The sequence below is a fragment of the Leptopilina boulardi genome, unplaced genomic scaffold, assembly GCF_019393585.1.
Source record: "Leptopilina boulardi isolate dan_hultmark-lab unplaced genomic scaffold, ZJU_Lbou_2.1 LbouV2_377, whole genome shotgun sequence".
Classification (NCBI taxonomy): domain Eukaryota; kingdom Metazoa; phylum Arthropoda; class Insecta; order Hymenoptera; family Figitidae; genus Leptopilina; species Leptopilina boulardi.
The window spans coordinates 2,028,608-2,052,379 of record NW_026137948.1 but is presented as its reverse complement, the minus strand read 5'-3'; the positions used below and the strand labels follow the sequence as shown (position 1 = coordinate 2,052,379).

Here is a 23,772-nt window from a genome sequence, read left to right as displayed (position 1 = left end):
CATGTCCAAAATCTCAATTATCATCCATGTACTACAAAAGAAAGCTTTCTATTTATAATTTTACCATTTTAAACTTAAACACCAAAGAGGGTAAATGCAACGTGTGGAACGAGTCATACGGCAAAAGAGGAGCTGATGAGATCAGTAGCTGTCTTTGGTTATTTATACAAGATCAGTGCACTGCTGAAATCAAAGAATTCAATTTTTTCAGCCGCAACTGCACTGGTCAAAATAGAAACCAAACTTTGTTCACAATGTACATCAAAGCTGCTTTGGGTTTCGGAATTACCATTACACATAGGTTTATTTTATTTAAATTTTATTTAATATTTAAATAAAATTGTTTCGACGAAATTTAATAAATGGCTGTCAATTGAGTTATATTAAAGAGTAACTCACAGCGTCCGGATATGCAGGATATCTGGGGGCTTTAGGAAATTAAGATATCCATAGGATATTGCAGGGACATCCTAGTGATATCCTAATTTTCAAATATCCCTAGGACATCCGTGAAATATTTAGAAACATCCCTTGTTGTGAGAGAACTTTAACTATTTTTAAACTTTCAATTTTTTTAAATATAATTAAAAATATTAATTTAAATTTAAAGAAAATAATTAATTTTTTAAAAAATAAATCCATAACAACAGTAAGTTAAAAATAAGTATAGATACCCATCTGTATTTATAATATAAGTCTATATATTGACATACATGTCTCTTCAATATAAATTTGAAAATCATTTATCCTTTAGGTATTTGGTAAAAGGACACACTGAAACAAGTGGAGATTCGATGCACTCAACAATAGAAAAGATTTCTAGAAATCAATCAATTTTCACCCAAGAAGAATGGTGCAATCTAATGAAAAAAACAAAAGTAGAAGATCCTAAGTATTCGGTAAATGAAATTTCACAGGATCAATTTCTCCGGTTTTCAAAACTGTCAGACAAGAAATTTTTGAGAAATGTCAAAACCTCTCAAATAAGCGAAATCAAAGTTATTCCAAACAAAAAAATTCAAGTCATTTATAATTATGAGACAACGCAGCGAACGGAAATGTCTAGTTCCTTGAATGAAAATAGAAATTTGGAAAGATGTTACTCAAGAAAACTTCCATTAGACAGTGCTAAACGAAAATATTTAATGACTTTAATGCAAGATAAATTAATACCTGAAAAATATCATAACACATAATTGACATTAGTTTTGAACCCGTGTATCGTAAAACACTTTTTAAGTTCCAACACTCCCCCTCGATGCAAGGGTGTATTTTTCACAATTTTTCACAGGTGAGCCAAGTCCCAACATCTCGGTGCATTTCTTGTGCTTTGGGCCAGGTAAAGCTTTCGTCAGGATGTCGGCGATCATTTCATCCGTGGGGATGTATTTGATCACGATCTGCTTGTTCCTCACTGCATCCCTGATGAAGTGGTGCCTAATAGCTATATGCTTGCTTCTTGGGTGAAAAGTTTGATTTTCGGCAAGCTTTTGGGCACTGATATTGTCGTTGTAAATAGTGGAACTCGAGAGATCAGCAAATCCCAAGTTCGTCAGTAATTGTTGAAGATACAGGACTTCTTTAGCGCCCTCGGTGAGTCCCATGTATTCTGCCTCCATGGATGATAGGGCTGTTGTTCTCTGTTTCTTAGCTTCCCATGAAATTGGTCCGTTGCTGAGGGTTGTGACGAGTCCTGTATATGATCGTCGGTTGATTGGACATCCACCCCAATCGGAGTCGACGTAGCACTGAAGCGGTTCGGATGAGCGTTTGAAAACGAGTCCTTGGTTGATGGTACCTTTAAGATACCTGAAGACTCTTTTTGCTGCAGTCCAATGAGTTGGTCCGTTGCAATCATTGAATTGACTCAATGAGCTGACCGTGTAGGCGATGTCGGGTCTGGTGGAGACGGCGAGATACATTAAAGCTCCGATGAGTTCCCTGTAGGGCACCTTCTTCTCCCCCTGATCGGTTTCGTTCGGTTTGACGAGTTTTACGTTCGAATCCATCGGTGTTCCAACTGGCCTGCAGTCTGTCATTCCAAATCGATCTAAAATTTCCATAATATAGCTTGATTGATGCATAGTCAACGTACCTTCGTTTCGGGCGAATTCGATCCCTAAGCAGTATTTTATCTCGCCGAGATCCTTGATGGTGAACTCTTCGTCGAGATGTTTCTTGACTTTTTCGATTTTCTTTTCATTCTTGGAGATTATCATGATGTCGTCGACGTATACCGCTACGTAAGTTGGATCTTCCTCATCATTGATAACGTAGATACATGGATCGACGTCTGATGGAACTGCACCAAGTCTTCTCAATGATTTATCCAACGTGGCGTGCCAATTTCGTCCTGCCTGTTTGAGGCCGTAGAGGGATTTTTTTAGTCGAAAAACTGGATCTCCGGTGTTCAATTTTTCAATCATTTCGGTAGCTTCGACGTGAATTTTTGTATTCGGTTTTTCTTTTTCGATAAGGGCCTTTAAAGCTTCGGTGATAAAAGCCGGAGGTTCCAAGTAAATTTCCTCGTCGAGTTTTCCATTTAGATAGGCGGTAGTTATATCAATCTGTTGGATTTTCATGCCAAAATGGATAGCAAGGGCTACGAGTAGACGAATCGAGCTTAACCAGGTCACGGGAGCGAAGGTCTGATTGAAATGTACTCCGGGACGTTGAGAAAAACCGCGTGCGATTAGTCGCGCCTTTCTTCTCACAATGATTCCGTCTGGTCCGAATTTATTTCTCAGAACTATGCGGCTTCCAATGACTTCCACGTTCCTTGGACGGTCGGCGACTTCCCAAGTTTCATTGTGTAGGATTGATTTGAGTTCGTCGGCCATTGCATTGAGCCCTTCTTCTGAATCAGGTCCTGAGACGGCCTTTTTAATTGGGATTTCCGATATGAAGGCGAATTCGGTTTCCATTATCATGGCTTCATCGTTGATCGTGTGGAATAGCTTCCGAGGTCTCCCCCTCTCTCCTGTGCGTTCGATCCTGGGACGTCCTGGACTTCGTCTTGGTGCACCAGGTGGGTTTGCCCCGAGTGGTTCTGCCTCGTGTTGATTTTCCGGGTCGATTTCTTGATCATCGATGAGATCGTCGTCTTCATCTTCGCGTATGAGTTCTTCGTTCACTAATGGGATATTTTCGATGAAAACTTCTTGAATTTTCGATGAAGAGGTTTGTTTGTTTGTTTTTTCTACGGTGTCTTCTGGAGTGAAATCTTCGTATTCTTTGGATTTTGTTGTCTTCGAATTGAGAAAAATGATGTCTCGGGAAATCTCGATTTTTCTCTCTTCTTCAATCCATACGCGGTATCCCTTAGAAATTTCGGAATATCCCAAGAAAGTACCCTTTTTCGTTCTAGGGTCGAATTTTCCTTTCGTGGGATTCGAATTTCGACAAAGGACTTGGCAACCGAATTCTCTGAAGTGGCTAACGTCGGCCTTTTTTCCGGTCCAGGCTTCGTACGGCGTTTTCCCATTCAAACTTTTTGTTGGGCATCTGTTTCGAATATAATTTGACGTTGACACGGCTTCGGCCCAAAATTGAGGAGGAAGTTGAGACTGGATCATTAAGCATCTTGCCATTTCCGTCAAGGTTCGATTTTTTCTTTCCGCCGTTCCATTTTGCTCTGGCGTGTGAGCAATTTTTAATCTTCTTACAATGCCGTGTTTCTTCAGATGATCGTCGAATCCTCGATTTTTGTATTCACCTCCATTATCGGATTGTAAATATTTAATTTTCTCGTTTTGTTGATTCTCTGCCATTTTTTGAAATTCTTTGAACTTAGAAAAAACTTCGTCTTTCGATCTAATAAAATAAACTTCGCACCACTTAGTGTTGTCATCAATGAAGGTAACGTAGTATTTAGCTCGACTTAGAGATTCTACCCTCATGGGGCCGCATACGTCAGAATGTATGATCTCGAGTGTTTTCACTTGTCGCTCCGATTTTCTTGGGAAAGGAGTTCTCGAGAGTTTACCTTGTATACACACTTCGCACTGGAAATCATTCACTAACACTAGGGAGTCGATACCTTTTAAATTTCCGTTCCGTTGGGCGTTGGTAAGATCCTGTACGTTTAAGTGTCCCAGTCGTTCGTGCCAGGTTGTTAGTGTTTCCAAGGATTTTGTCGTCGATTCTGCAAAAATTTACTGAGCACTTTCCTGATTCTCGGGGATGTAATATAATCCACCGATCTTGTTCGCGATCAATTTCGTGTTTCCATCTCGATCAACAATCATGGCCATTTCTCTCTTGAAAATCACGTCGTAGTTGTTTTCCGTAATTTTTCCTACCGAGAGTAAGTTTGTCCTTAAATCTGGTACGTGTAGTGCGTTTTTCAGATGAATGATGTTTTTATTTCCGTAAACATCCGTGACAAAAGAAGCCGTACCTTTTGCCTTTATTTCCGTCGATGCGTCGTTCGCTAAATTTAATTTTCCAGAATCCGTGCTTCGAACATCGGTGAAATCGTTTAATTCTTTGCAGAGGTGGGAAGTGGCTCCGCTGTCAAGACACCATTTCTTGCTGTAATCGTTGATTCCGGCTCTCAGAGCTGATTCTTCCGATTTTCCCTCTGATGTACATAAACTCACGTCTTCTGTATTTTTCGCGTTTTGTCCTTTCTTTTCTTTTAATTTTGTTTCGCATTCAAAAGATTTGTGTCCAAATTTTCTGCATCGATGACACTGAAACCTGAATGGTTCTTTAGAATTTGTCGAACTGTTTTGATTTCGACTTGAATTCTGAAACTTGTTTTTAGACTTCCTAGCCATCATCGCATTTTGTGATGAGCTCTTCGCGTCGTTTTTCCTTGCGTCAAATTCCTCTACGATTTTTACTTTTAGTGTCTCTGGAGTTGGCAAGTCATCTCTGGATTCTATGGCACAACGGAAGTTTTCAAAACTTGTTGGTAGGCTGTAGAGTAGCATGATGGCGAGTAGATCTGGGTTTACTTCTACATCCATTCCGTTTAATTTGTCGACGGCGTCGAAAAATTTTCCAACGTGTTCTCTCGCATAGTCTCCTTCTTCCATCCGTTGTAAAGTCAGCTGTTTCAGGAGTGTCGCCTTCCTGGCCGGTCCTTTAGATTGGTAGATGCCTTTCAATTTTAGCCAAACTTCACGAGATGTCACGCAGCCTTTAACTTGTTTTAATTCCGAGGGACTTATCGATAGAATAATGTCCGATTTAGCTTTGTTGTCGTTTTTTATCCAGGTTGCGATTTCGTTCGCGTTCGCAGCAGTCGGTTCCGGTTTCACTGTTTCACCATTCACATATGTCCACGCGTCACTTTTCACCAATAATGCCTCCATTTGCATTTTCCACGTGTCATAGTTTTCTTTATTTAAAGATTCTATTCTCGTTAGTCCGGATGCACTCATTTTTCCCGAAAAATTGCACACACACACGTATAAATAAAAATTCCGAGTCGCGAGCGAAACGTGGTTATGGCGTCATTCCGAGACGCCAACTTCGATTTTACTTCTCAAACAATTTTCGATAACTTTCTGAGTTATCTGGGCCCATAACCTATTATAATGAGTAATTCGCAGGTTATGATAAACTAATTAGGAAACTATGAATCGATTTAATACTATTTATTTAAGAGAATAATGACAACTTTATTACACGAGTAAGGGCTGTGAGCAATGTATATTGCGAACTGAACTAAACAATGGGAATTAGGAATAGGTTATAATTCACATAAAAAGAGGGCAGCACATAATTGACATTAGTTTTGAACCCGTGTATCGTAAAACACTTTTTAAGTTCCAACAGTTTTGATTAAATTTGAGTACACGCGCTAATATTTCATATAAAATTATTAACTTTTCTGGGTGTTACATTTATTTATCAAAGTGTTGAATAAGCACCTATTTCGAAATTTTATTAATAATAATAAGGTTTAATGGTTCTTCATCTGTATTTTATTCAAATAAATAATACTTAATACATAATAGTGCACTATTCTATTAGTGCAAAAAAAGTAAAACAAAAAATATTACAAGAAATCTGACGAACTTTTGGTATTTTTAGATACTTGATTAATTTGAAAAAAGTGCTTTCATTATTAAATTTTTTAATAAGAATAGCAGAAATTTGAGAAAAAACTTTTTAGAGATGCCTATTATTTATTTCGAGTCAGTATTACCAACTTAAAATAGGAGAGAAAAAACTCTTCGCCGAAATGGCATGTTTTTCAAATATCATCCGAGATGGCATGTTTCACACGGCTTTCACGAATAGGCATCTTTTCCAAGCTTCACGCGGAATGGCATGTTTTTCAAATAACTACATTAGTTTATGTTTAAAAAAATTGTATTAAAATTTTAAACTATTAATATTAAATATTATAATAATAAAATACAACCAAAAATAATTATAAAATTAATGTAGGTAAATAAAAATTTAGTAATATAGAAATTAAAAGTAATAAAATTTGCGTATAATAATTATTAAATATTATAAAAAATTTAATCATCGACAAATAAATGGAACAAAAATGTCAAAATATTAATTGTAAATTCAATACAAATTCATTTTTAAAAAAATTAATTGTAGAAAGATATCGAAGAATAAAAATGTTAATAATTACATAAAATAATATATTACAATTCTAATAAATAAAAAAGTATGTAAATAAAAATACATACTAAAAAAATTCCATCAATAAAAAAAATCCTTCATTCGATTTTACTTAACCTTCAAAAATATTATTAATAAACATTTGAATAATTTAAACTTCTACAATTTTAGCATTCAGCAAAGTAAAAATTATTAATTATTATTATTTATCTAGTGAAATATACTTATCTTAAATACTTTTTTCTTTAATTTATAATTAAAACAAATCAAAATTATTATAAAATACAATAACATTCTAACAACATTCGAAAAAAATAAATTATAAAAAATAAAATTCTGTAATATGATAATTGTTGCTTATAAAGTTTGGGATTGGGGGTGCAAGTCAAGAAGTCGTGCTATGTGGGTTCTTATATTACAAATGTAATGGCGAACTAAAGTGATCAAACTCACGCGAATTCAAATGAATTGACTAACGCATTTATTGCATAAGTCAGATTTTTTTCAAATTTTTTGAAGATCGTTTAGAGGTCGCTATTTTGATTTGTATGCAAAATTTGTGCTTTTTATATAAAAAAATTTTATTTTTTATTTCTAAGTGTTCAATTTTTTTAAAACTATGCGCTTTAGTGGTAGAGGTTACCAAATTGGTAAAAAAAAATTTCCCAACTTAAAAAAAAATGTTTGAAGCTTATTTTTATGACCTTTTAAATGAAAAAAATCGGTCTCCTTCAGGTTCAAAAATACTTTATTTTAATTTAATGCCTCTTTAAATATGTAATTCTTTTTTAAAATGTTTAAACAGACAATATACCTTATTTTGGTAAAAGAAAATTTTGTTAGATATGTTGTATTTGTTTAAAATTAGGAGTCGTCCATAAATTACGTCACACATTTTTTTAACTTTTTTTACTCCCCCACCCCCACTTTTGCGTACATTAGCGACATTTTTTCTGCTGGTTGTCACAAAGTTACTGAACCCCCCATCCCTTTAATGTGTGACGTAATTTACCACTATTTTTTAAATCTTTATTAGATCAAAAATATTTTAAATAACTGATTTTGAGTTAACATAATTAAAATGAACGTTTAATCAAGCACAAGCAGAGGTGCTAAAAATATTGCTCATCTTAAAATTGGCTATTGTAACATCTAAAATTGTTTTTTGAAAACATTTACATTGAAAAAGGAATTTTATTTCTTAGTAGCATTCGATTGGTCGAACCACCGATGATGTACGAAAAATATCCGGTTATTGCCGAGTATAACCGATTGGGTTTCATCACGTAATAGTAATATTATCAATATGTATGTATTAGTATATAGTTTGCAAATATGAGAAATGACTATTTTGAACATTTTATTCAATATTTAGATTTAACAAATTAGATTAATTTAAATAATAATTAAATCAAATGTTTAATTTCATATAAAAAAATTATTTTGAAATATGTGTTTATTATTATTTTGTGTTTTTTTACACAGGTATATAACATATATTTGTAGAAATTCTCTCGCAAGCGGCAATACTTTTTGTTGTTTAGTATATAAAGAACATCCCTTTTTTCTCAAGCATGTATTGCGACGATTACGTGAATGTGTGTATTATTAAAATAAGTTCTTTATATTAGTATTGTATTAAAAGCATGCGTTCCTCAAGAATGTGTAATATGTGTGAGTATATATAATATTATATAATAATAATATTATATATATATTATATAATATATATAATTATATCAGCTTGATAAAAAATTAAAACAAAATAGACGAAAAATGAATTCAATTTATATTTTAATTCTTAATATGTCACATATTATAATAAATAATTTCCTATCAGTAAAAAAACAATGAATTATTTTTTGACTATTAAACATCAATAACTAAATAAATAATCATTTAATAATTTATTTTTATTAAAATAATATAATTATTAATTAAAACTTTCATATTTACATTAAAATTAAAAATATTTTTAATTATCTAAAAATAATTACTTTCGTTGACAAAATACTAAATTTTAAAAAATGTTTTCGTTTTAATAAATAGAATATTGACACCACTAAAATTTGAAAACTGGTCAGTATGTATACATACAACACTGTTGCGTACGAAAAGTGACACTTTTATTAGTCAGGTTGCGAGTTTTTGCATTGGTCAAGTAGCGAGGATATTCAAGTTGCGAATTACACAGGTTGCGGGATTGACTATATATATATGATGTATTACACGCCAAAGTATAAGTCCATCTGCAATTGCAGAAAAAAAAATTTTCGATTTTATTTTTGAAAAGTACGTTTAAAAACACACATTTTAAAAAAAGACTTTTAAAATTGATGCATTTTTAAGGAAGTTATGAGTATTCAAAAATTAAAATTCATGAAAGCTAGTCTCAATTAGTACTAAAAGAAAAAAATCTCAAAATAGTCGGAGATGCAATTGCAGATGGACTTACACTTTGGCGTGGAATACATCATATATTTCAGATAAGTAGCCGATAGATTTGGCATCGCACAATTCAGTGCGTGGGAGTGAACTCTCGAAGTTGCTGAAAATCTTTGTTCGCGAGTCAAAGAATTCATACGATGGCCAACATGTGAAAAAGTCCTTAGAAATGAACGAGAATTCCGTAAAGTAGCTGGACATCCAGGAGTAATTGGTGCAGTGGATGGGTGCCACATACACATAACTGCACCCCATGAAAATCATGAAATTTATTTTAATCGAAAAGGATTCTATTCGATAAATCTACAGGGTACTTGTGACTCGCAAATGCGTTTCATAGATATCTTGACGGGGTGTTGTGGTAGTGTCTACGGTGGTTGCAAATTGACATACATAAAGTAAGTAATCAACATTATAATGCGCATTAAAAAATGACAGGCAGAGTTCCATTAGAACCACCGTTTAAACACTGTTAAAATTTTGGCAGAAACTCTTTCGCCATCGTATATTTGTGAACTAAAAAATCTTTTATAAGAATCATAGTAGAATTAAAACAATTTAAATTTCAGCATTTTACTTATAGTTTAATTAAAAAAATAAGTGATATTTATGAAAAGTGAAATCAAGATTGAATGAATTATGAATTTGGAAGCATTACCATGCGGTGTCATACAAGAATCTTTGTCACATGGATATTTTATAAATAATTAAACAATTATACTAACTAAAGCAAGGAAAAATTTAACTAGGAGTAAAAGGAATTAAATTTGGAATTTAACGATTTGGAAATCATTAAATAAATTTTTCTAAGGCTTGAAAGTAATATGGAAACTTGAAGACACTAATGGATATTTCCTGCTTTTTATTTATCTTTAATATGAATAAAAAAATATAATTACTTTGTTTTTGTGCTTATGGGTTATGGTAATTTGTGCGTTGTTCGAACTTGTGTAGTAAGAATTGAGAATTTTGTTTGAAAGAGGAAAACAAATAAATTAAATATTTAAAATGGAAAACAATTCTTAAATGATGAAGGATGCGATGCCTTCTCCCACATAATCTACCCCTAATAATTGCCAAACAGATATAACAAATGACATTTGTATGATAAATATTAACTCCAGGTGTGATGTGAACGATACAAGCGTGACAAATCTAGAAACTGTTAAAAGAGATAAAGGTGAGGCAAATTTATTGGAAAATTATGAATCTTTAACAGAATTAAATAAATTTAAGCGAACTAAAATTCAAATTGATACAATACCTCCTTTACAATCTCTATCGGAAACCAATCCATCATCTTTTGTTAAAAAAATATTTAACACTTCCTGTCATTCTAAATACTAATATACATCAAAATATGAATTTAAGTCCGTCTTTAAATGCAAATAAAAATTACGATCAACGGTTGGCAACTAATTTAAATAGTCGAAATAAACAACCTCCGCCTAATTCTTTATTCTGGCAACCTACGGGAACATCTACAAATTTACGATTACGATACAAAGAACGTAATTAAATTCCATATATTGTGATGCTCAAATTTTGTTCCGATAATGCTAATGAATCTAACATAGGTAGATAGAGTCTAATTGCTATGGCAACAACAATTATAAATATAACTGCGGTCCACTTACCATCTCGGCCTATGGAAAAAACAGTGTCAAAATAATATGTGAAAATTTTCAAGATGCTAACAAAATCCTTGATTATTTTGAACTTCCTGGTTCTAAATATTATTCTTCCGTGCAAATTTCTTTATTTAAAAAAGGGATTTATTTCTCCAGTAGAAACAAATATATCATTAGAAAATTTTTATATGGAAATGGACAATATATGAGAGATTCTTTTTCAATCGCCCCAGCCCAAAAAGTCAATGTTCTGGGATTGGCTTCATACTTTGGTAAATTGTTGTCCTATATGATAGTAATAAATCCCTAAAATATAAACTCATTAAAAAAATATTTGTAGAAAGTAGAGGGGGTTGAAGTTTTGACGTTAAGGGTAACATTGTCATTTTCAAATCCGTATAACTATGACAAAAGTTAATGGATTTTAATTTATCTATAATGAATTTTAATGCATTTTTCACGTAATTTTCAAAAATGTATATGAAATTTAACAAAAAAAATTTTTGACCCCTTTTTTTCCAAAATCAACCCTTATTTTTCAATTTTCACCCCTTCGGGTATTTTTTTTTTATTTTATTTTCATTGGAAAGCTGAGGTTTTTTCCCATGAGCTATGTAAATACGAAAGTGGGACAACAATAATTTTGCGAGAAACATAATATTAAATTAGGCGGTGCCTACCTAAATCCTCAAATATGGTCTCCAGGTATACTCCTTATCGACACCGCCTACTTTAATATTTTGTTTCTCACAAAATTATTGTTGTCCCATTTTCATATTTACATAGCTCATGGGAAAAAACCTCAGCTTTCCAATGAAAATAAAAAAAAATAAAAAATACCTGAAGGGGTGAAAATCGAAAAATAAGGGTTGATTTTGAAAAAAAGGGGTAAAAATTTTTTTTTTTAAATTTCGTATACATTTTTGAAAAGTACGTGAAAAATGCATTAAAATTCATTATAGATAAATTAAAATCCATAAACTTTTGTCATAGTTATACGGATTTAAATATGACAATGTTATCCTTAACGTCAAAACTTCAACCCCCTCTACTTTCTACAAATATTTTTTTAATGAGTTTATATTTTAGGGATTTATTACTATCATATAGGAGAACAATTTACCAAAGTTTGAAGCCAATCACAGAACATTGACTTTTTGGGCTGGGGCGATTGAAAAAGAATCTCTCATATTTAAGCTCAATGTTATATCTTTGAAACGTCGTACATTCGACAACACACCTATTGAAACAATTGAAATTGTCTTTGGTACTTCCTTGGTTCCTAAAACAATTAAAACTTACCATTATTTGTTTTTTTACACTAATTACTCCCCCCCTCGGAGATGTGACTTTTGCCAGAGATTTAGACACACTGCTTACCAGTGCCGCTCAGCCCACCCTGTGTGTGAATTTTGTACACAACGTCATCGGTCATCTGAATGCGTCAATACGATACAACACCCAAAATGCAATAATTGTCGTGAACAACACATCGCTTCCTCTAAAGAATGTCTGAAATATGAGTTCGAATTCCAAGTATCGAAAATATCTTATATCTAAGTAACAAATTTGGAATCTTCGTATTAGGAAGGATCTAATACTAACATCGCAATAATTGCAATGTACATTCCTCCTACAATAGCGGATGAATGGACTCAATTTTTGGACTAATTTCCTCAGTCAACACAAGTATATATTTGTAAAGATTTCAATTCTCATTCCCCAATGTGAGGACATATAAATTATAATCAAAATGGATCAAACATCTCAGAAATACTTGATAGATACCCTCTCGTTGTTTTAAACACAGAGAATCCAACATATTTTAATGACAACACAGGATATTCAAGTATTCTCGATTTAATTATATCAACTCCCATGATAGCATGTACATCAGACACTTTTGTGCGGGAACAATCATATTCATCAGATCACCATCCTGTCTTCACAGAAATTAGTTTATCTCCAAACTTTTCAATTCCCAACAACACGAGGATTAAAGTAATCAATGTCAATTGGGAAGATTTTGAAAAAATAGATCAAAAAATAGAAGCTCTAGAAAATAAATTTTTATAAAACCCTGATGCAGTTTATTTAAATTTCATTCTTGAAGTCATATAGTCCTTAAAAAATTCCGGTGCACAAATTCCTAAAAAAACAGAACGTCCGCGACAGACCAAACGCATATCGTGGAACGATAAATGTGACTAAGCCATAAAAAAAGATCAATTGCTAGAAAAAATTTTCTTCGAGATCAATCACCTCACGCCGTTAAAGTATATAAAATAATCGACTTAGAAATAAAAGTTTTCTTAAGAAAACAAAAATCATATAAACAATTCTGACAAACAATTAAAACGCATCTGGGGTATAATCAAATCATTTCAATCACGTAATTCTCCCAGATCAACTAATACAATTAATAATTTAGACTCCGATGAAATTAAAAAACTGCAAGATAGTTTAGTTAATCCTAATATCCCTCCAATGCATATTCCGAATAATGAAGTTGTTGATGAAACTGATCCAATGAACAACCCATTTTCCATAGAAGAATTTTATCACGCTCTAACTTTATGTAAGAAGGATTCGGCTCCAGGGATAGATTCCATCAGTTATCAAATAATTAAAAAATTGCGAAAAACCCCAATAACATTTTTAGGCAAATGGATTTTAATGAAACTTACCACTTAGGGGTTTTTGGGGTCGCTGACTCCGAATTTGAAGTCAGATTTTTAAAATTCAAAATGACGGACAAGTTTTGTAAAAATTCATCTGATTCACTTGAAATTCATTACTGGGGTGTTTTCGGGGTCGTATATTACAAATATTATATCTGATTTTCTATTCGCTGTTTTAGGTGAATGTACTAAACTTTGTCTTCATGACAAAGGGGAAAGAGGAACCTTACAGAGGGAAAGAGAACTTTCATTTTCGACGGGTAAATTTTTTTTTAATTTTTAAAAAATAATATCGGATTCATAATCAGCGACCTCAAAAACTTCTGAGGGAAAAGTTTGAATCCAATCAGCGAGATTTTTAATTTTTTCGTCCGCCTTTTTTAATTTTTAAAAACTATTACCGGATTCGTAATCAGCAACCCCAAAAATCTCCGAGTAAAAAGTTTTAAGCCAATCCGTGTGATTTTGCCTCCTCTCCTCCCGAGGAAGCTTTCTATTTTAATTTTTCGTTCACCATATTGCATCCGCCATTTTTAATTTCACAAAATTCGTAGAGAATTTCAATGATTTCTAAATTTTGAATGCTTATAACTTTCTTAAAAATGCATCAAATTTAAAAGTTTTTTTTTTCAAAATGTGTGTTTTTAAGCGTACTTTTAAAAAAAATTGAAAAATTTTTTTCAAACGATATTACAATCAAATTTTTAAGTTTTAAAATTAATAAGTTTAATAAAAAAAATAAATAAAAAGTTTCAAATTCAACAAATTTTAAGCCTGGTTACCCAGCAAGAAGGAGTGGATTAAGAGACATTAATTGGCATTGGAAAAAACAGACAATCGAATGCCTTTAAATGCCAATGAATTCCGTTTCTTTCCTGAATCCCCTTTAATGCCCTCTGTAGATTATAACTTGATTAGTTTCAATCCGTTTGAATCCATCAAAATTTTATGTAAAGTTTGAATGCCGTTCAATGCCTAACTAAAAATAAAAAGTTGAATGAAGCCAATGCCATCCAATACTATTTGCTTTTAATCCCTTTCAATTACCTTTTTAAGTATGAATACCCTAACAGATGAATTCTTTTTAATCCTTTTTACAAAACTATTAATTTTAATACCTTTTAATGCCTTGTATGTAAGATGATGTGGAATAGACGAATGCCATTGAATGCTTTTTTTGAGAAATTAATTTGAGTACTATTTAATGCCATTCAATATAAAAAAAAGAGTTAAAAAGCGAATGCTAAATAATATTTTTATTATTTATGTAATAAATGAATAATAATTTATAATTAAATTATTAAAATAAATTTTCAATTGAAAAGTTTAATTCCTATAAAATATTGGAATAATTGTTTTTTAAACATTTATTCACAAAAATAATACATAGATTTCATAAAATATATTTAACAAATAAATTACTCAGGTTTGAAAAAGTTCTTTTTAAATGTTTTAAATTTTATTTTGTATAATTACTTAAAATAATTTTGCTTTAAAAATATATGTTTTATGTTGTTTATTTTTATTTATATTATAAAGACATTTTAGCATTATATCATTTTATTTTGTTTGAAAAAAAATTTTTAATTTAAAAATAAATTAGTTCTATATAAGTTTATCATTTTTATTGTAAAAAATACAAATATAAATTTATCAAATCGCATATAAAAATACAATAAGTTTCAAATTTGCAAAATATGTTATTCAAAATCATTACGTATACAATCAATTTAAAACTCACAAAGTCATTAATTTAAAATTATTTTAAATTAAACTATTGTGCCTCAATTATGTTTGGAATGAGGCTCCGACCGTTGAAGTGCACGAGGCATTAGAAACAAGGAACCTGGTCGTCCCGGAGACGATTTTTCGGTGTTCACGTTCGCTTAACGCGCTGGGTTCCTTGTGATTGGTTAATTACAACGGAAAAATTACATTCTGATGGATTCAACTAATCACAACTGACGCTCATGACGCAATGTTTCACCAAAGATATTCACGCAGACAGACGCAGAAGTAAAAGCACGCGCGCACTGCAGAGACAGGATAGGTTGCTTCATACCTAGCCTTACCTTGTTACTTGATAGCAACCGGCGCGGCATGCAGCATGAAAAGTAAATTTTTCGTTGTGTGATTACGTGTTTGTTCAGTGAAATTATTGTTTTCTATTTGAGTTGTGTAAAGTTATAAACGCGTTAAAAAATGTTTGCAAATGTTTTGTTACTTTCTTGTAATTTCAAAAAAAAATCTCTCAAGTGAAGGTTACAAAGAAGAAAGCATTTGCAAGGAAAAACACGAGAAGTGTTATCGGTACTAGGCTTGAAATTGAAAGTGAGAATAGTGCTAATGGACAAATTGTTTCTGATGTCGATCAACATGAGCTCTCTTCTCAAGAGGATTCGCAAATATCTGCTAATATTGATCCACTCTCTAATGATGATTTACAACAGCTTCTTGCAGACAAAAATGTGCAACAGCTTCCTGCTGACGACACTTTGCAAGAGATAATAGATTTCGAATTTGTTCCGTTTGAACAAAGGGCAGTAGTAACAGAAGACGTTACAGAAGCGTTACAAGCTTAAATTAAGTTTTTTCGTTCACTGTTTTAAAATTTTATATTTTGTCATAGATTAAATCATCTTTGTTTTATATTTTGTACTACTATATCGAACATGTTATATCACGACATACAACAAAAATTGTATGCAATACCACAAAAGATTTTAAGTCTAGTCAATTATTATTTACGAATAAAAAATAAATGATTAAAAAATATATTTGCCATAGAAAAATATTTCTTTTTTTGTAATTAATTTTAATTTGTTTTTATTCTTTCTAATTTTTATTCTATATAGCGTAAGAAAAAAATGGTATTAGTTGGCATTAGAAAACATTCATGTGAATGCTATTTAATGCCGTTTAATGCCGTTCTTTCATTTATTCCTTTTAATGCCTTTTAATTCCCCATAATACACTTGTAGGGATTCAAAAGTATTCGGAAGAAAACGGAATTAAAAGGCATTGAAAAGTTTCAATACATTTCAATGACATCCTTCTTGCCGGGTAGGTCGTGAGCCAATGATTTTTTTAATATTTTCGTATTTTTTATCAAAATTTTGAATTTTTTCAAATGGTACTTAATTACTATTTAAATTTTTTTTTAAAAAAAGATAGCTTATAATAATATGTGTAAGAATTTCAAATGTCAAATACCTGTGAGTCAGAAGTGAAAGAATTGTAATTTTCCGTTTGTTGAGTGGACAATCCGTTCGAGTTCGATAATCTCTTGAAATCATTGAGGGCGTAATTTCCTCGCGTGAATCGTTTCAATAAATAAGACAAAACTGGAAGCAATCTACAAATCTTCTCCGGTTCTTGATTAATAAGTAAAATAGCATTGGAGATCGCCAAAACATTTACCGGTATACTTAGGACTTGTGTCCATTTTTGCCAAAGTTGTGTGGTAATATTGACAGATTGGCAATTACCATAAACTGCTGCACAAGTTTCTTGTTGAATTCTATTAGCCATTTGAAGAAACATGTATTCATAGAGAGGCCAAAGTTGAATATTCTTTGAAAATTCAGCTAATTCTGTTTGATTTAATAAGTCTTCAGGCTTTGATTCATTTATTGGATTAGAGTGTTCTAATATTAAATTATTTTTCACGCAAAATTCTTTAATTTTCAAAAGGTGTTCTTTAGTCTCTTCATTGAAACAATGTGTTTTGAAAAACATTTGCCAATGTGAAAGCAATTGTTGTCGAGCATCTAATCCATCTTGAGATATTAAAATTATTAAATTTGAAATCATGTTTTCTTCATTATTGCAATTTTTCCATGGATTTAGGCAATTTGTCATGTATAACAATTTTGAGAATGAATCCGCAATGATTTTTGAAGATAGTGGTAGTGGTAGGCACATAGCGGCTTTGAATTTTTTAGCAAGCTTGAAGACAGGATTGTATAAAACAAATAATTCTTTATTGGTGTTATCTATCATTTTGGATAAATTTTTAATCTCAGTTTTACAATTTTCACTTAAAAATTTATTAGACAAGGTTGAAATAAATACTTTCAAAAATTTTATCAACCATTTATAGTGAACTTTTAAAAGTAAACTGATTTTACTGAGATTAATGAATTCTGTAGTTCGCTTTTTATCAATTTCAAAAACGAGATTTCCTAAATCACAGTACCTTTGATACCATTGAAGATTTCGTCTAATTTTAAAGTAATCTGTAGTATTTAGTGTTAATGGTTCTCGAAGTATGATATTAAAAAATTTTCGAATTTGATTTGTAAATGGAGTGAAATTATTTATTAAAGACTCATCCTTAAAAAGTATGTTTATGGTACCGTTCATTACTTCAGTAGAATATCTTCTAACAGTTTCTTTCTTAGACAATTGCCTCATTAATAAATCGTTTTCAATTTTATTCCAATAAAGAAGTAAAGCTAATCTGTTTGCATCATAATGAGTTTTCTCTTTTGCTTCTTTTGTAAGAGCTCGCGGTAGATAAAGTGCATCCCATGGTAAAGAATAATTTGGACATTGAAATTGGAATGATAAAATTTCTTTTACCAAATTTTCACAAATTGCATTTGCTTCATTATAATTTTTTAAAAGCCATTTATTTCGCAGTTCAACATCGTCTACTGAAGATTTTTCGAAAAATTCCATTAATACATACGGAAGAATTTCATTAATGGTCATATTTTTAAGTTCTTCAAAACGATCCAAGTTTAGAAATACCGCTAAATCATTTAAGTTAGAAGATTGAAGGAATTGAATGTTCTCGATAAAGTAACTAAGTAACACTCCTTGTTGTTTTATTCTTGATAACTTTGAATTTTCTTGACTATCTTCAACTTTCCAAGTTATTGTTTCTAAGTTAATAGAAGTTTCATCGATATCAATAGCATTACAAAAATGTGTGATTGTTTCTTGAATTAATAATTCCAGACGATTTTTTTCTTTACTTATCGCTCTCGCTTTTATGTACACATCTTGACAACTAGTTTCGATAGCTTGTTTTAAAGAAAAGCCCCTTGAAATTTGTTGCTTTATTAAAAATGCCGATTTCAGCAGAAGTGTAATATTCAAAGTTTCTGTTGTTGAAATATCATGCGAAATTTTCTCATGAATTTCCAATAGAACATCTTGATATTTTTTATTTGTAAGACCGGAATTGAAGAGGAGAGATCGGACATCGAGATCTTTATTAAATGATTGATCTTGATCGAGTAAAAATATTTCCACACCACGATTTCTCATTGCTCTCGAAATTTCTCCATATTTTGGATCCATCGTTAGAAAAAGTCTAAAATTTTCATGTGGTTTAATTGTCATTATATTTCCATCAATTGTAGTGCCACGTTCGCCAATTGTAAGAACACCATTTGGTTCTAATAAACCATTGAGTCTATCCAATAAAGCAGGACTGCAAAAATTCACCTGATCTACTAACAACCAAGAACCCTCTTGTAAACACTTGACTAGTAAACTATCTACCCATTCAAATTTACCTCCGGCATTTAAACAACGCTCTTGTTCTACGATTCTTGAGAGACTTTCCAATTTCTGTGATATATCATTCAATTCTTCAAGATGAATATCTAAACTCTTCATGATTATAACTAAACGTAATAACGCGTTCAGCTTTTGTAAAAAGAGTTGACTGGATGTAGATTTGCAATTCTGAATAATATTTCTAACGCTTTCTAAACAATGATGGTAATGCCTGCATGTTTCAATATTATATTTGGATATTCTCATTTTTAAACAGTCGATCATTAAACTTTCCGTGCGTTCAAAAAGTTCCTCGAGATGTCTATTATAATCCGTTTGCTCGAATCCACCTAAAATTTCATTTGTATCCATTTCGGAATTGACGACAACAGTTTTTAATTTTTGTCCAGCTAATTGACTAATTACTCGAACAATACTGCTTTTTCCACTAGCGGGACCACCGACAAGAATAGACATCCATTTCATATTAATGCATTGTGCAAGACTTCTCAATACTTTCATTTGATCTCGCAAAAGTAGTAGGTCCTCTTCATAAAATAATGACTTGCTTCGATTTAAAACTATATCACCAAAATATAATTTATCACTAGTAACATGTAAAATTGGCTGACTAGAAGAAAGAGGATATCTATTTACTGGAAATATTTCTTCATATATTTTAATTACTGTCTCTTTATCAATTTTAGTTCTCATTCTATCGGCATAAATCAATTCCACACAGCATCCAGGATTATAAATTAAATCACTTTCATCACACTGACATTTTGCTGAATAAATAGTTGCCTCACACCATCTGATAACGTCACGTAAATTCATTTCCCATGGAGATCCATTCAAACCCCATAAAACACCAGCCTCTGATGATACTCTAGTGTTAAAATCAACCATCCTGTGCACTAATTCCTGTGACAATTCAGGAAATTGAGAGTAACTTATAAATTTAAGATCTTCATCCGTCAATGTACTGACAAAAACCTGAGTAAATCGATTTAAAAATGATTTTGGCAATCCTCGCCTCGCACCGCCTTGCTTCATTGGATTTTGACAAGCAAAGAATTTAGTTTCCGAAGTAATAGTAAAAGTCTTAGCAAGTTCTGGAATAAAGAGTTCGCCACGATGATCAAAACAAGCATTCAAACACTCAAGAACAGAAGGAGAAGCTAAATTCAATTCATCCAGTAGTATCCAATGTCCAGCTCGTAAAGCACGCAAAAATGGTCCATCTCTCCAGGAAAATTCTCCTCCTTTACCACCTTCAACGGGTAAATCAGTTCCGAAAAGATCACAAACATCTGTCTGATCACTCAAATTAATTCTGAATAAAGAATGTCCAGAGGCCATAGCAACAGCAGACACTAAACTTGTTTTTCCAACTCCTGGACTCCCTTCCAATAAAATTGGTTTCTTTATTTGCATCGCTCTTAAAAGTTTAAATGTATTTAGCTTTGTTGTTGAAGAGGAAAAAGTAAATCTCTCATCATTCACCTCGCAATCATCACCTCGCTCAATAAAAAAAGGCTCAATACCAAATATTTTTTCTGTAGAAATTTTTAAATTTTCTACTTCTGTTAGTTTTTCAATAGAAAAGGTTCCCAAAGAACGTAAGTGTCGAATTAAAAACTCTAAGGCATTTTCTTTAAATTGTTTCAAATTTTCAGTATTTGTTCCAAGTCCATCAATATAGGTCAGACAAGCTCCCTGTAAAATTGCATCCGCTAACGATAATTTACTCTTTGTTGAAATATTAATAAAATCAACCCAACTTAAGAGATCTCTTGTGCTCACCATGAAAGTTTTCAAAACATCGTATCTTTTCATCCAATCAATAAAATTTAAAATACACGAGGAAATATCTCCTCCTCTCTCAGTGAGACTAACATCAAGATTATGCTTTATTATAATCCTTAAATCATCTTGTTCTGTGCAAGGATCACACCAAATTTCTGTAAATCTATTACGTAATGCAGGAGAAAGTTCCTTTTTTCCATAATCACCACCAGGATTCATAGTACCCACGAAAAGAAATTCTTCTTTAGCGACAACAATGCTGCCAAGTTTATCCGGATTTGTTAAATCGATTCCCTTTTCAGCCAAAACAAGAGTACGCTCAGGCTCTAGTAATGAATTCAATCTTTCAAGCACACTGTCATCGGCTAATGAAATTTCATCAGCTAAAAATAAATCTCCGTTCCTCATGGCATGAATCAAAGGACCGTCAACCCATTCGAAAAGTTTTTGATTTTCACTCTGACTCACTCTAACTGGACGTAAATTTCCCAGAAAATCCGAAGATTCGGTATGCATATGACAATTGACAACGTGCAATTTTTGCCGCTGAATCGCAGCTACCAATTGGCAAACTGTAGTTTTACCGCAACCCGTTTCACCAACGAGTAAAACTGGTTCTCGAAACTGACTTGATTTTCTTAGTAAAACTGCCATTCGTCTCAAATGATAAGTCCACACTATATGTTTAAATTCTGAAATATCTTCTCTTAGTATTTCCTCCAAAATGTGTCGCGTAACCGGCGAAGTAGTTTCACTCAAAGTAAATAGATCTTGTGGTCTTACATTCCGCTTCAAATGCTTTTTGATCACTTCTCTTATCTCGGCTTCTTCCTTCGGAAGACGAACTTTAGCAGCAAGTACTAAATAACCCTCGTCAGCTAAATGTTGACTCCAATCGTATAATCCTTCACCACTTTCTGGTGCCAATCGATATCTTTCACCCCATCGAAATAAATCTCTCAATGTTATAAAACCTTTTTTTCCAGCAAATGCAGCCGTTGTTTTTCGTCTAACTTGAAGATCTTTCATCAAATTGATAATCTGTTTACAATATGATTCAGGCATACTGCATCTTTTTTGCAATATTTCCTGCAATTCTATCGGTGGTATTTCATCGAAATGAAATTCAACAAATCTATTTCTGAAGGCTCGAGAAAGAACTTTTCGTCCTCCATAGAGTCCAGGTGGATTTTGCGTTGCGAAGAGCATAAACTCGTTATGAGCCCTTACAACCTGTTGTGTCTCCGAAATGAATAGTTCTCTATTGTCGTCTAGAACTCTGTTCAATGCTTCAAGAACATCACTTGGAGCCAAGTTCAATTCGTCAAGAATAATCCAATATCCTTTGCGCATTGCTTCAACCAATATACCTTCTCGAAAAACAAGTTTCCCCATTTCATCAGCCACGTAGCTGCCGACATATTCTTGCAAGTCTGTATGTTCATGATTATTTATACGCACACACACGTGACCGGATGCTTTCGCTAAATAAGTTATCAAGCTCGTCTTTCCCACTGAAGTGTCCCCCTGCAACAAAATCGGCATCTTCCCTATTGAGACAGCTCGAGCAATGTCTTTAAGATTACGTCTAACAGACACCGTCAATATATAATTTTCCGGTGTTTTGGGAGCCTCACTTCCTCTTGTAATCCAATAGCCCTCAAAATTAATATACTCCAAATCGTTTTTAGGCCTTGAAATGGGACTAGAAAGTATTCTTTTTGCTAATTTTTCATCAAGCATAGACTTTTTGATCAAATGTTCAACAATGGGATACGATTTATGATCAAGCTGAGTCAAAAAACTCAAACAGAATGCTTCAAACAAAGATCTTAATTCATATTCACATGGATTAGCGGCAGTGATACTTAAAGCTCTACACAATGTTCGTAAACTATAATGTGGTTTATTCATTGTGCCATCGAATAAAATTAAATGCGCTTCTTTTCTTAAACTGATGTAAAAATTAACAATAGCTTCATGTTTACATTGTAAATTCATATGCTTGAGATATGAGTCGACTAATATTTGTAAATCAATTTTTGACGTTAATTCGTCAACGAAAAATTCTGTAAATCTATTTCGAAAACCAATGGGTAATTCCTTTTTTCCAACATCCGTTGCTGGATTCATACATGCAAATAGAGTGAAATCTGGATGTCTTTTAATTAAATCTTCATCGCCTCTTTCCAAAAGAGATAAAGAACCAGAAGAACCTTCAAGTAAACCAGACAAATATTCCAAAGTTTCTGCATTAGCCAAATTAATTTCATCAAGAAGAACCCAGTATCCTTTCTGGATGGCTTTGACGAGACTTCCCTCCACGAAAGCAAACCCTAAAGCTATGTTACCTTTCACTTGTGTTGAAAGTTTCTCTATTTTTAAAAGAAGCTTCTCCCATGTCTTTACTTTAGAAGAATCTTTCAATCTATTTATTGCTCTATTAGCACTGACAGTCATTGCTTTTAGAAGACTATCCCATTTCTCTTGATTGTAACAGAAAGCAATAGCTTCTAAATATTTCTTATTGGGTTCAACGGCAAAATACGATCGGAAGAGTAACTCAAATTCTTCTCTAATGGGTTTTATTAGAAATTTCAAATCTACCGGTTTGTATCCTCCTAATAAATCCGCACTTTCACTTAGCTGATTCATATTAATGACAATAAGAGTGTTTCCCGTACTCTTAGCAAGATATTGTATTGAACTTGTTTTTCCTGTTCCAGTCTCACCAACCAGTAATACGGGTTCTTTCTGAGTAACGCAACAAGCTATGCGTTCTAACAAGCAGGCAGATGGACGTGTAAAAGAAAATGTAACATTTCTTTTTTCGATACTCGCATAAGATGCTGTTTTACAGGGCAATTTTGCCCGACCAACTATGAAATCCTTTTCACATGTTATGGGTGGTTTGTAAGTCTGGAAAATATTTTCTGCATTTACTTTATTGATGCCTAATTTGTGCCCAATTGCAATTACCAAAGATTGTCTCTTTCCTGAAATAAATATAAAAACCAAATCAATGTTTTGATATTAAAAAATTCAGGCTTCATATAGAGATTCTAAAAAATATTTTAGGAGAAATAGGGGACTATTAAGGT

At 32.4% G+C, this 23,772-nt stretch overlaps 1 protein-coding gene across 1 annotated transcript in view; it reads right to left on the bottom strand.

The window, feature by feature from the left end:
* The window catches only part of LOC127287928 (midasin), a 152,342-nt gene that overhangs the window by 27,811 nt on the left and 100,759 nt on the right, over positions 1-23,772 (bottom strand). Inside the window, exon 5 of the mRNA XM_051315080.1 lies at positions 16,565-23,667. Within this exon, the coding sequence (XP_051171037.1) occupies positions 16,565-23,667 (7,103 nt within the window). The remainder of the gene's footprint in view (positions 1-16,564; positions 23,668-23,772) is intronic.